This window comes from Hoplias malabaricus, chromosome 1 (assembly GCF_029633855.1).
Source record: "Hoplias malabaricus isolate fHopMal1 chromosome 1, fHopMal1.hap1, whole genome shotgun sequence".
NCBI lineage: Eukaryota > Metazoa > Chordata > Actinopteri > Characiformes > Erythrinidae > Hoplias > Hoplias malabaricus.
The window spans coordinates 3150132-3163965 of NC_089800.1; the positions used below are offsets into that span (position 1 = coordinate 3150132).

The window sequence follows — 13834 nt, forward strand, 5'->3', positions numbered from 1 at the left end:
AGGTCGGAGAAGTTGGTGAAAGGGGTGGTAAGAGCAGCTTCAATGTTAAGCTCTGTAGTAAATTATAATAATAACATTAATAGCTGTATTATATCAGTGCTTTTTACTGTTTTCCAACTGAATATTCTGTTGACTGTATTCTCCAGTTTGAAATAACACTGCGTGTGTGTAGATGGTGTATCACAGTCTGCAGTTGTTGGCCTTTGCGGTTCTTGCGGTTCTCATCATGCGACTCAAACTCTTCCTCACTCCACACATGTGTCTGATGGCTTCTCTGCTTTGCTCCAAACAGGTATACACACACACACACACACACACACACTTGGTATAGAGCATGTTGGTCTTGGTCTCAAATGCAGCTACTTTCCCTTTCAGTTCATGGTTCTCTTTAGAGATGACGTGTGTGTGTGTGTGTGTGTGTAGCTGTTCAGCTGGATCGGAGAGAAGTGGAAGCATCACACGCTGGTCTTCGCCCTCCTCTCGATCATGGCTTTTCACGGCATGGCCAACCTGCAGAGCCAGTGGAGCATCATGGGAGAATTCAGTAACCTCCCTCAGGAGGACCTTCTGGAGTGGATCAAGGAAAACACTCCTCAGGGTCAGAGCACACACTGCAACACACATCACACACTACAGCCCTCCTCAGGGTGAGAATATCTGTGTACGGACCACAGCCTCACGCTTTCTGGCTTCAGAGCAGCTGCAGTTAATGGTTTAAAGGGAAAAACTGTTGCTCCGTTTGTGTGTGTGTGGAATACAGAGGCGGTGTTTGCAGGAGCGATGCCCACGATGGCGAGTGTGAAGCTGTCGACCGGGCGAGCCATTGTCAACCATCCACACTACGAGGACGCAGGACTGAGGTCAGGAGGCCAGCACGCAACCTTCTCAGATTTCATCAAAAAATATATAACACACAGATGTACAACCTTTTGTGTGTGTGTGTGTGTGTGTGTGTGTGTGTTAGAGAGAGGACGAAGCTGGTGTATGCGATGTACAGTCGGAAGCCGGTGGAGGAGGTGAAGAGGAATCTCATAAATCTGCAGGTGGATTACTTCATTTTGGAGGATTCGTGGTGCACCAGACGCTCCAGGTATGAGACACACACACATACACACACACACACATATATACACACACACATACACACATACACACACACAGCGCACCCAAACAATCATCATGACCTTATGGCACAGCATTTACACTGACACCTAGTGGTCTGGATGTATCAAAAATCCTGTAATAGACCCCTATTTTAAACATGGTTGCCCCCATTTTGGAGACCCACTCCATGGAGCATAAACTGGTTCATTTCAGAACTATTAATCCTTCTGATTCTTTATCTTGAGTTAAACTTAATGTAAAACTGGTTTGTGTCCGTCGCTGTTGTTTAGACCGGGGTGCAGCATGCCGGAGATCTGGGACGTAGAAGACCCTCAGAATTCTGGGAAGATCCCCCTGTGTTCGCTCATGTCCCGAGAGACTCGACCTCACTTCAGCACAGTGTTTCACAACAGTGTTTACAAAGTCCTGAGAGTGTCCAGACCGCCGCGGCATTCCAGATAACACGGTCAGAGACGCCCGCGTAGCAAGGCTTATTTTTCTAAAGCTCAAAGATCATCCACATCTTCTGTAAGAGCTGAGAGGGGGTTTTTGTAGCCGGTGTTTAACTGAGCACTCACCTGGTCGACTGTGAGTATTTGTTATTATTATTAGTGTTAGTATTATTGTTATTATTAATATTCTCTGGAGGCCCGAGGCCTGTCCTGCTGCTCTCGACCTGCTCAGTATGTTGGAGGAAGTCGGAGCTGATGATACAGAAGCTCATTCACTTCAGATCCAGGAGAAAAATAATGATATTTTGGAACTGATCAGGTTTTTTCCTCCTGATCCAGAGGCAGTGGCATGGCTCCGTATTGTTTTAATTTGTGAAAATTATCCGTTATTTTCTTAAAGCCGACTCTCCTCTCCTCTTCTCCACAGTTCTGCTTCTTAATGAAACGTCTGTGACCCCACTGTATCCCCACGACCCCCACAGCAGTGTTCTCCCCCCGTGTAAAGAGCACCTGTTCCTTTAAATGATAATGAGCCACTCGCTGTTCGCCCAGACCCCGAGTGCACAGCAGATTTTAGCCGTTTTCGCTCTGTTCTCTTTCTTCTCCGTTTTTACTCAGTGCTCTAATTTCTCCGCGCTCGTTGTGTCTGTTTTGCTGAGTTTAACCTCGTCTTTGCGCTCTCACGTATACAGGGGTTCAGCGCTGTGATTGGACAGAATCCGATGAGGGGGCGGAGCCATTCTAAAGTCTCTTGGACTTGACGTCAAAAGCGTAGCAGGATCAAAACGACTCGTTTTATCCCACGGTTGTTGTTTTTTAGACTTAAGCAGCACCTGTTTCACAGTGTGCGGGTTGGTGGGCCCCAGGTCCTCACATTAACGTGCATTTGCTCTTTTTCATGTTTGTTCGTAGTATGGCATTTGGTAATAAGACGTTTTTTACCAACATTGAAAATCAATCTCAAAAAATGATTTTAAAAAGGTCCGAATTGTGAGTGAAGTTGTTGTGAAAGGTTAAAAGATGATAACCCCAGTGTTGTGATGATGTGATTGTGTCAGGATCATGAGCTTAGCCTTACGTTTTTGGGAAACGACAGATTTGTAAATTGTTTTTTTTCCCCCCACTGTAGCAACACACACCTCTTTTAAGGTGGAATATAAACCGTGGAGCTGTTGTTCTGTGAAAACGAGAGAGACCCAGTGATTCTGTTTGTCTCCTTTTTAAGAATAGACTGATTTTTTTATTCAGTGTTAACCCTTTGACCGCTGCTGTTTTAAGGAAATCTGTAGCTCTTGCATAGTTTCCTGTTCATCTGAAGGTCCGAGAATAAGCCGGTGACTTGTTTCACAATCGTCCACCACTTCCTGCCAGTGTTTTTGTCGTTTTCTGTCACTCTAAGTAAGATGTCGTCAGGGTCAGAAGAAAGCGGCGGAAAGCGGGGAACTGAAAACCCACTTTCATCTCAGTTTTAGCGGATGTTTCTGTGTTAACGGAAACGTCCGTCCTTTGACCCCGGTCACTGCTGCATCTGTTGACCGAGGCAGGAGAAACGCGCTGTATGTCCAGTGTTGGTGGTCATTTTGTGAAGCCATTACAGCTGCACATGAGCCTACGCTCACCATGCCCAATGCCAAGGGTTCACTAGAGGTGTATAAATCCCCCCCAGAACCGTTCTCCATCCACCACTTCTGGGGGAAGTGTCGGTGCCAAAACTTAACACACAGAATCATCACCTGAACTCACTAAAGCTCACGTGGACAAAATGCCATCAAATCCTCACAGCAACGTTCCAGTTTCTGAAGAGGAACCGTACAAAAATAAAACACAGAAATTGAGGTGAAAAGAAGGAACTACATTCAGTAGTAGAATTACAGTTTTACTGAAACAAAGCAGGATTTATGAGTTAGCTAGATAACTTTAGCTAGATTTCTTAGCTCAGAGTTGAGGATTTTCCAGTAGGAATATCCCTTAGCTCTTCGGCCATTAAGTGCATTAGACTCGAGGCTTAAGATACCTGACTAACCAGAGAAATCCTGTTTATTAGAACAGCCCTCCCACTTAAGCCCAGAGTCAAGCTTAAACAATAGGAGATTATAGAACACTCACTTTGGGCTTGGGTTATCTCGCCAACTCGGAATCCTTGCTTTGTGAGCGCCCCCTGGTGGAGTGGACACAACCCGAGGCAGCACGGCACATTGTGGGTTTAATGTAAAAGCAGCTGCATTTTAGAAACCGGGACAGTGTTGTTTTATTCTCATTTTCTCAGTTTTTTTTGACATTTGTGCCTCTCTCTCAATCTTAGTATTATTGTTTTTTTTTCCTGTATTATTTCTCGTCTGATCTCAGTTGAACACAAATTACAACTTTGTTTTGTGGAAAGTTTTGCTTGTGGCTCATTAAATAAAAAATGGACCATTTCTGATGTATTTTATGAATAAAGTTGTTTGTAATTTTGCAGAAATGTATCTTTAATTTAATTCAAATCTCTCTTCAAGTCACAGTCTGTGAGGAGCGTGGTGTGTTCTCCCTGTGTCGGTGTGGGTTTCTTCTACGTGCTTTAGTTTCCTCTCGCGCGCCAAACACACACGTTGGTGGAGCAATGGTGTGAATTATTCACAGATGTGTGTGTGTGTATAGGTGTGACAATGTGCACCCAGTGCATTCAGGTAGGAGCTGGACCCACTGCAGCTGTGAACAGGAAGAAGTGTTTACAGAAAAACAAATGACTGTAAACAAGGTTCTCGGTTGCGAGAGGCTGAGGAGAGTCATGGAGCAGGATGCGATGCTGAGACATTATTCTTTATTGCTTTCACTGTTTTAGAGGCTTTACAAAAAATAAATTTTCACACATTTCTACAGAGTCTAAACATAGTTATGCTTTAATTTAACTCAGAGATCCAAAGCGTTTCTGAGCTGAAAAGTTCTGAACTAAAGCAGAAAAATGACACTTTTTTGGTAAATATACAGTTTTTACAGATTTTACAGAAATAGAGTTTTCCAGGCCACAGCGGTTCAGAACGTGAACCATGATTAACACATCAGCGTAATACTTGTTCCAAGTCCTCGAGGGAAGACGAAATTAATTTAAAATAAAAGTCCCACTATGATCTTCAGGACGCAAAACTAATTACTAAAAAAAAAAAAAAGTCCCAAATGATCGTCTATTTCCAAGTCTAAAGACGGTGTATATGTATCTAGTACAAACTTTGCAACTCATTATTTCTCTAAACTATTTTTAAATATCTAATGAATAATTTAATTGCTTTAAAAAAAGAAAAAAGCAGCTCCGACTTCACAAAACTACAGACAGTACGTAATAAAGCTACAATAAAAAATTAAGACTTTAAGAGCAGGTTGTTTCTGGAGATTTTTGTAGAAACATCAGGCACAAAAACGATTTTTAAAAAATAAGGGGGAGGCTGTTACACGTGAAAGGGGTGAAGTCACAGATCAGAGGCTTGTTTGTGTTTGAAAAGGGGAAATGATAGTTCCTGAGATTCTAATCTGTGATCAATAATCGTCTTCCTGCAGCTTTTACCATTAAAATTAAACACAGTATAAAAATGATACGGATCTGGATCATGGAGAGGTTCTTAATGAAGTGGCTCACTGAAGACGGTTTGACGTTTTAACACGGCACCTCCATAGTGTAGTGAAACGAGACATGTCGCCCCCTGTACGTCATGTAGAGTATTACAATCTGGCAACCTCCATATTAACGGTCTTTGGAGACTTCTTTTTTTAAATGTAAAACTCTACATCGATTTAACGGTGAAGCTCAATTCTAGATTGTGTGTAAACTCAATAATTACATTAATTTTTCCAAATAAATGGGGGGAACATAGCTGTCCACGAGGTGTGACCCGGCCTCGTAAACAATCAGCAAACATTCAGAGCCAGGGGTTTGGGCACCAGTTTCAACCCTTTTTTTTATCTCTCTCTTTCTCTTTTGATCTTTTAGTGTGGAAACATAATTTTTTTTTTTTAACTTTTTTTTTTATTGGAGAAAGTGCTGGACTCTTATTATGAAATTTTTGGGTGCGCATCACATAAGAACATTCCTCTTCTGTATTTTTAAAGCCACTGCATGGCATCATTCACAGAGAAATGTGTTGAAAATAAATAATAAAAACAGAAGAACACCAACAATAATAATAATAATAATATTAAAATTAAAAAGAAATCAGAAGGTTTGTGATCAGACGACGGCTGGTACCTCAGCTGTGAAATTATTTCTGTGGTGGAAGCTGCAGCTAATGAGCTTTTAAAATCACAAAAATCAGAGAAAGGTTTTGAGGGGGAAACGTACCGATAGAAAAATCAACTTTTCTGTAACAATTTGTGTGGTTTTTTTGAAAGAGCGAGCTCCCTCAGACAGAGTTCAACGAGTTAAAAGTCCTGCCGTTGTTTTTGTGCTGAAAGGTAAATAGGCATAAATTCCAGACAGGACTTTTACTTTGTGAATGAGTTTTTTCGCCTCTGGTTAAATAAACACTAAAGGTAAAGTGAACAGTGTTTGTGGATTGGACACAAACGGGAGAGAGTTTGAACGGAATCTGGTGCCTGGTCTCCTTCAGGTCCTCTTCTGACCAGACACTGCTTTATTTTCTCCACTGTGGGCAGCTCATTGCGCTCTCTCTGTCCTGCTATCATAACGACGTCTCTGTGTCCAAGAACTTGTGGCCTTCTTCGTCTTCCACACTGATTTTAATGCTGGAGGGTTTTTCACTGCAACAGAACGACAACAACGTCATCTTCACATCAAACACACTTTCTGAAACTAATGACTCTCTGACATCAAAGATTTGGGGGCACCTAGTGTTTCTAAAACGTTATGTTTCATTTGATAAATGACCGTTTTATCTTTCGGTTTAATCTTAAGTAAATCTTCAGACTTGCACTAAAAATAACAGCGGCGTGCCAAGCATTTTCTTAAAGGTGCAGGGTGTAAGATTTAGTGGCACCTAGTGGTAAAGCTGCAGATTGCAGTCTACTGTGTACCCCTCCCTCACCCCTCCCTCTTCTTTGTCAAATCATTAAAGTCTCTCTCTAGAGCCAGTGACTCTCCTGGAAGAGAACCCTCACCTCATTTACATACAACGGGCCCAGTCTTGGCAAATGAACAAACAAATACAGCCCTAGCGCAGAAAGTCATAGTTAAAGGTGGTTATACTCTATTGAAAACGTGTGTTTGTAGATTATACTCCGTTTCTACTTACAGATGCCCCTTAATCCTACACCCTGCAACTTTAATGCGGTAGTGTCCCTGAGCGTTTGATATTAAAGGAGCAGTCATCACAAACAAGTATAAAAAGTCTCTATGAAAGTGATTACACACGTTGTCCCTGAATTAAGCAGTTTATAACCCACAGACCGGGTCCTCCACGTCAGGTCGGTCCAGTCTGCAAGAGGTTGGGATCGCTGTAAATCTCTGACACATCCAGAACACTAGGTGTCAGTATAAGGGTGGTTGTGTGTAGAAGAACAAGTGGAGAAAATAGCTGACAGCTGCTTTAAACCAAGACCCAGAACTACGCCAAACTCTGATCAACAGACCTAGGGCCACCCATGTGTACTCACTGCCCCCTAGTGTTCCCTAGTGTTTGTGTTAACGTGTTTCACTGCACGGATTGGTTTATATGTAGAGAACATATTCCTCTGTCCAATTAAGTGATTCTAACTCTAAACATGCACAGCGTGCCTCAGGACCCAGGGAGCTATTCACACGGGCAGCACTGATCAGCAATGAACAGCCTTTTACATTTATTTATATTTATTTTATCTGTTTCTGCTGGTTTTAAATGATTAGTAGGTTGACGGCGATTATAAATCAGCACGGTTTTATTTCAGCTCCAACAATAGCTAAATGTATTATTTGCTTATACTGACTCCTAGTGGCCATGATGTAGCTGAGATTCTGTACTTATGCTGTTTTAAACATGCTCGCTTCTATGTGGGAGACCCACTCTTGGGAGCATAAACTGCTTCACTCAGTGAGTGTTTTGTAGTCAGATTCTTCAGTGTTACACTTTACAGAACATTTAAAACAGTTATAATAATTATTAAACATAATAAACCATTACTGGTGGCAAGAATGATGTACTGCTCCTTTAAATGCTGCCAACCCTCGCAGCTGCACTACGCACTGAGACGGCAACATGCAGAGGGGAACACAGACTGAAAAATGAAGATGATGAAGATCACAGAAGATGTACCTGGCCCTAGATTTCAGAGCTTTGGAAGAGTCAGAGTTCTTGGCCATTGCTTTCCAAAGTGATGTTTTGGCCATTTCATCAGTAATGTTGACCACTGAGGGATCATCACTGTGGGGGAGGGGATGCATAACACAAGCAGGTCAACACACACACACACACACACACACATGCATGTTTTTGTTAAAGCAATACGTAACCCCAAGAAAAAAAAAAAGAAAAAACTCCAATAAACACCTTTTGTTTTCAGTTTAAAGAGGTTGTTTACAAACCTGTGGATAGAGCATGAAGTGACATAACAGCAGCACAAAATTAATATTTCGTACACCTAACTATAACTTTAATAATCATATTTCTATACAATTAAAAAAATAAAAAACTTGAGAAAAGCAGCAGAGTAACCCTTGAGTCTACGGTCTCCTCCTCTACAGAGATCACACTTAATATCGCATCCAGGGCAAACGTCTGAGATCCACAGCCGCATGCAGCCACTCGGAGGTTAGAGAATAACCCTCCAGCAACGTTAATCAAACGTCTCAGTGATTAACTGCCTCGCAGAGGGAGTAAACAAGAACAACGCAAGCAGAGTAAAGCACCACAGACGGGATAAATCTGATCTGTGGGTCAGAGACGAACCGCTCGTCCGGGCTCCTCCTCGTTCAAGACGTCAGACACTACGCTGTCCGATCTGTCCCGAAAAAAACGGCTCAGATAAGCTTCGGATAACACCTCATAAGAAGGTACACTCATCTCTCTCTGCCGTATCTGTAGAGTACGGTCCCACAGTAAGGAAACGCATATCTATTCCTCTGAACACAAAATAGGACTCATTGTCCTAACGCGGCTGTTGAGCCAGGCTGGTTGAACATTTATACAACGAGCCGTTTGTTTGTTACGATGTGCAGTTTAATGCAGTGATATTATACAATCATTTTGTTGATGGCTGTACTCGACAGATACAGCAGAGGCTTTATGAAAAATATTAAACTGAATTACGTCTCTGGGGGAAAAAAGGAATAAGAAAATCAAAGCTATTACGAACCTGACTTTGAGAGTTTTCATGTTGAGAAGGTTTTCTCCGTCGTACTCCAGACCCTGCTCCAGCATCCGCTCGGCCTCCTGCGAAAATATAACAACTTATTTAAAAAAAATAAGGGGAAAAATCCATAAAACTAAGAAATCATAAAAAAATATCTTTAGAACACAGCAAATCTGAAAAGAAATGCCATCAAATATCTCTGCAAATCTGAATATTTAAATGTATAAAAATCTCTTTTATACATTATTTATTAATAATTAATACAAATAATTATTAAACAATAATAATTAATAAAATTAATTAATGCAAGATTTGGAATAAAAGATTTTTACGCATTAAATTCCAATAGAAACGTGTATAAAAAGGTTTCCAGATATCTCTTATCTTTATACAGTGGACTGTACACACACACACACACACACACACATACACACAGTAGTCAGTCAATAAGTTCAGGAGTTCACTCAAAAATACACAAAGCTTTTGGGTGGTTTTGAACCCACAGAGAAACAGACATCACGCACCTCTTTCTCTTTCTTCTTCTTGTCGTCCTCCTTCTTCTTCTTACTCTCTGGCATCAGGTCGTCCAGCCAGCTCAGCTCTCGATTCGTAAAAAAGAAATCCAGAAGCTTCCGCACGAACACCAGAGCTAGAACCTAGAACAGGAACACAGAACCTTTAAAAAGGTGCAGTCAGTCATTTCTAGCAGCACAAGGTTCTTTACTACCTTTACGTTTCCATCTACACTGCACCTCCCTGGTCCAGGAACAGCTCCAGCCCTGTAGAGCTGTCTATTTAAGGTGGAATGGACAATTAGAATAAGATAGATAACGTTGGCCTTGTAAATGCTGCCATTTAAGGTGGAATGTGAAACTGCAGCTAAATTTCCATCCATCCATTATCTGTAACCCCTTATCCAATTCAGGGTCACGGGGGGTCCAGAGCCTACCTGGAATCATTGGGCGCAAAGCGGAAATACACCCTGGAGGGGGCGCCAGTCGTTCACAGGGCAACACACACACTCACACCTACGGTCACTTTTGAGTCGCCAATCAACCTACCAACGTGTGTTTTTGGACTGTGGGAGGAAACCGGAGCACCCAGAGGAAACCCACGCAGACACAGAGAGAACACACCACACTCCACACAGACAGTCACCCAGAGGAAACCCACGCAGACACAGGGAGAACACACCACACTCCTCACAGACAGTCACCCGGAGGAAACCCACGCAGACACAGAGAGAACACACCACACTCCTCACAGACAGTCACCCGGAGGAAACCCACGCAGACACAGGGAGAACACACCACACTCCTCACAGACAGTCACCCGGAGGAAACCCATGCAGACACAGAGAGAACACACCACACTCCTCACAGACAGTCACCCGGAGGAAACCCACACAGACACAGGGAGAACACACCACACTCCTCACAGACAGTCACCCGGAGCGGGAATTGAACACACAACCTCCAGGTCCCTGGAGCTGTGTGACTGCGTTCTTCACATTCTAAATATGTACAGACGCATATGTTCCTTAACTAACAAAAACTTGTTTACCATCATGGGGAAGACGACAGCTGCGGCGGAGACCTTGATGACCCACAGCAGGACGAGGCAGGTGAGCTGCACGATGGTGAAAACATGGACCTTCCACAGCGGCACATAGCGCAGATAGATCAGATCCGGCTGGTGTTTAGCAGGCATCACAAACAGCTTTATACGGTCAAAAAACTACACAAGGACATAAAAAAAAAAAAACATTTCAGGTGCATGCCACTTTGTGATACAATAAATTAAGCATAACATTTTGAATGCAAAATAGTCATTAGTTAATTAATAAACAGACAAACCACATCATAAATTTGTTTATCCTGCCCATTACATCTGTGTGCGAATCTCAGGTGCACCGACATGATACTGAGATGAAATTAAAATACTGTAATACCTGTATCCCTTTAAGAGAGGAGACCCCCATGTAGAGGAAAACACCATACAGCACTGGCATGGGGATAAACTGAGGATACAAAACATTTTCATGAAAGTAATGAGGATTTATTGAGATAATATTCAAATAAAAGCTAAACTGAACCAAAGGGAAGAATTACATCACTGTGCGTGCGTTTGTTTTACCTTCAGTACTGAGGTCATGAAGACGGACAGACCCATGAGGATGAAGATCATTAAGCCTGTGACACGTTGCTCTCGAATCCCGAGGAATTTGGGCTGTTCTCCCGGAGCAGAACACTCAGATTCCACCTTAAGACTGTTGACGTGAGAGATAGACAGAACGGTCGCCGCCACGAACCACGGCAAACCCATCAGCGAGCAGACGCCCAGCATCACCGCCACCACAAGCAGGTCCAGGTGGTACCCACAGCCCTTCTGCAGGGGAGAAGAAAAAGAGGGTAGAGGGTTAGTAACTAATCTTTAACACACACACACACACACACACACACGGTGAAACCCATAGCAGTTTTGTAGAGGAATGTGTGTTTGTGTGAGCTGGGGTGGGGGTGCATGTAAAAAGGAAAGTGAAATTTGACGAGCAGCAGCTCTGGTTTTTAGTCGTTTTCGCTCTGTTCTCTTTTGTCTCCGTTTTAACTCAGTGCTTATTTCTCCACGCTCGTCGTGTCTGCTCACTGTTCACCCTGAACCACAGCACACAGCAGTGAGGAGCGTGGAGCAGAGACTCTGGTGTTTCTCTGCACTTCTCTGTTTTCTGTTTTCTCCTCTGTTTTCTGTTTGCTCACTGAACTCACGTAAAGGCGGGTTCAGTCCTGTGATTGGACAGACTCAGGCGAGGGGGCGGGGTTAATCTAAAATCTCCACGCTTGACGTCAGTCGGCTGGTTTTACTGCATGTTTTCTGAATTAAACGGCACACAGAAAACTGACTCGGTGGTCTTGTTTCACAGTGTGTGAATCTGAAACCTACTTTGAGTTTGTGTTCTTTGCGGTTGATGATGACGGCGGTGATTTGTTGATCCATGAAGATGAGGATGGTGCAGAGCAGAGCAGGAATCGCTGCAGCAAACAGGGTCCAGGGCGGATTGGAGCCCAGAGGGGACATCAACCAGCCCCGGCCTTTAGTGGTTGGCTGAGGGACAATCACAGACACACACACACAAACAAAATAAATTTAGATACAAACAACTGAACAAAGGAGGAGGAGACAATTCACGGATCGCCTGTATATGCTCAATAGTCCCGCCCTTCAATAAAAAGAGCCAATCAGCTTGCTGGAAGGGTTAAAGCTCTTATTTATTCAGATATTGGAACGATGCTGAGGATTTGGTGGCGTTCAGCCACATAAACATTAATGGGTTCAGCTGCAGATGTTGAGCGAGTAGTTCTTGAGCATGGAGACCTTACGTTCATGTGCAGCTGCTCCATAGAGTTTATACACAGTGTCCAGCTTAAAGTATCTGAGGACACACGGAGCCTGGGGCCAGATTCACAAGAGTCTTAAGCAAGAAATTAGATGTAATTTAACTTCACACTTAAGATCAAAGTTAAAACGAACAGTTATTTTTCTTGTTGAGAGAAAAGCAATGGAAATACATTTGGACTGTGATCGATCTGAACCAGACTGGAATGTGGCGGTCAGCGATGTACCCACGTCCACTTTTTCACAGCTCTTCAAACATTGAATAACAGTGAAGGGAGCAGAGATTAGGGTCCGAGAGTTCACACGGTTTTAAACAAACATCCCTTTTACAGATTTGTGCAGCAGGGGACATGTACGAACGCTGAGGAACGTTACGATACCAACATTCATACCTCAAAAGTGTCGGGGACGTTGAGTTTTGGGGAAGGAATCCCCACTAAATAATCCACCACCACCATGATCAGGATGGTCAGAAACACAGCAAAGTCACTGATGGTCGAGCGAACCTGTAAGAACAAGATCTAGAGGTCAACAGGTTTCTGTAACGGGCCTCGTGTCCATATAAGGAGTTCTGGGTCAGAGCTGAATTCCTCTGCACTGAAGGCCTCTCTCTGGATTACCAGCTCAGTACAGCCATCCGCCCGAACAATACGACCACCTCCTCGCTTCTACACTCACAGTCTTCAAATTCAAAGACTGTAGACAATCTGCTCTGGCCCCTGTTCTTCAAAAGTCAGGGCCCCCACAGGACCTCCACAAGACCAGGTATGATTTGGGTGGTGGACACTTAGTTGTTTAAAACTCCAGCAACACTGCTGTGTCTGATCCATTCGCACTAGGATCTGCACACACTACCACATCTGAGAATGATCCACCACCCAAATCAAACCTGCTCTGTGGGGGTCTAAAAAATATGCAGAGCAACACATGGACTGTCAGTGGAGCTGAGAGAATAGAAAGCAGATGTAGAAATAAAGAGGTGGTAGTAATGTTATGGTGCATTGTTGTAAAAGGCATTTAAACTAACACTGCTATGAGATCTTGCAGTGTGTGTGTTCTCTACTGACCCTGGTGGGGAAGTAGCGCTTGGTCTTGAACTGTTTGAGGAAAGAGGAGAGGAAGAACGTGGTGAAGAAGAGAATAAAGGACCAGAAGAGAACGTCGGGGATGAAGGGTCCGTCACTAGAACACGCCGGACCCGTGAATACACCATGGAGCTTTTGGCACATCTAGAGAGAGAGAGAGAGAGAGAGAGAGAGAGAGAGAACATTGTTTACCATAGTACCAAAACTAAAGCAAGTAAATTCACAAAATGTATGACAACACACTGATTCTGACAGAGTGTAATGCACTACAGGAGGAGTAGGGGGCGATGTGACACTCACAGTCACGTTGAGCTGGTTCCAGTTTATAGACTCTGGGTTGAACCCGCTCTGGTTCCACCTCTGCAGGAGCTCAGGGGTGGAGTTGGTTGGTGGAGAACACTGGCACCTGAGAAACAGAAGAGAAGGACTCTTAAAGATAATTATGGCTGTCGATCGATTAGAACTAATCAATTGCAGAATTGTTCTGTGATTAAAGCACAAGTTCGGGGACAGCTTTAGCGTCGAACACAGGCGTTTAGTGGAGAAAAT

At 43.3% G+C, this 13834-nt stretch overlaps 2 protein-coding genes across 5 annotated transcripts in view; one reads left to right on the plus strand and one right to left on the minus strand.

Annotated features, from left to right (window-relative positions):
• dpy19l1l (dpy-19-like 1, like (H. sapiens)) overlaps positions 1-3963 on the plus strand; it is a 13237-nt gene extending 9274 nt beyond the window's left edge. For both annotated transcript variants that reach the window (XM_066643815.1, XM_066643824.1), the window contains exons 17-22: positions 3-27; positions 173-292; positions 424-598; positions 761-860; positions 965-1090; positions 1395-3963. In XM_066643815.1, the coding sequence (XP_066499912.1) occupies positions 3-27; positions 173-292; positions 424-598; positions 761-860; positions 965-1090; positions 1395-1566 (718 nt within the window). In that variant the 3' untranslated portion in view covers positions 1567-3963. The remainder of the gene's footprint in view (positions 1-2; positions 28-172; positions 293-423; positions 599-760; positions 861-964; positions 1091-1394) is intronic.
• A 386-nt stretch (positions 3964-4349) lies between these two features.
• Positions 4350-13834, minus strand: part of slc4a7 (solute carrier family 4 member 7) — a 43393-nt gene continuing 33908 nt past the window's right edge. For all 3 annotated transcript variants that reach the window (XM_066643846.1, XM_066643854.1, XM_066643836.1), the window contains 11 exons: positions 13586-13691; positions 13268-13429; positions 12593-12706; positions 11748-11909; positions 10944-11195; positions 10759-10827; positions 10371-10544; positions 9332-9463; positions 8811-8887; positions 7772-7879; positions 4350-6284 (listed from right to left, as the gene is read on the minus strand). In XM_066643846.1, the coding sequence (XP_066499943.1) occupies positions 6206-6284; positions 7772-7879; positions 8811-8887; positions 9332-9463; positions 10371-10544; positions 10759-10827; positions 10944-11195; positions 11748-11909; positions 12593-12706; positions 13268-13429; positions 13586-13691 (1435 nt within the window). In that variant the 3' untranslated portion in view covers positions 4350-6205. The remainder of the gene's footprint in view (positions 6285-7771; positions 7880-8810; positions 8888-9331; positions 9464-10370; positions 10545-10758; positions 10828-10943; positions 11196-11747; positions 11910-12592; positions 12707-13267; positions 13430-13585; positions 13692-13834) is intronic.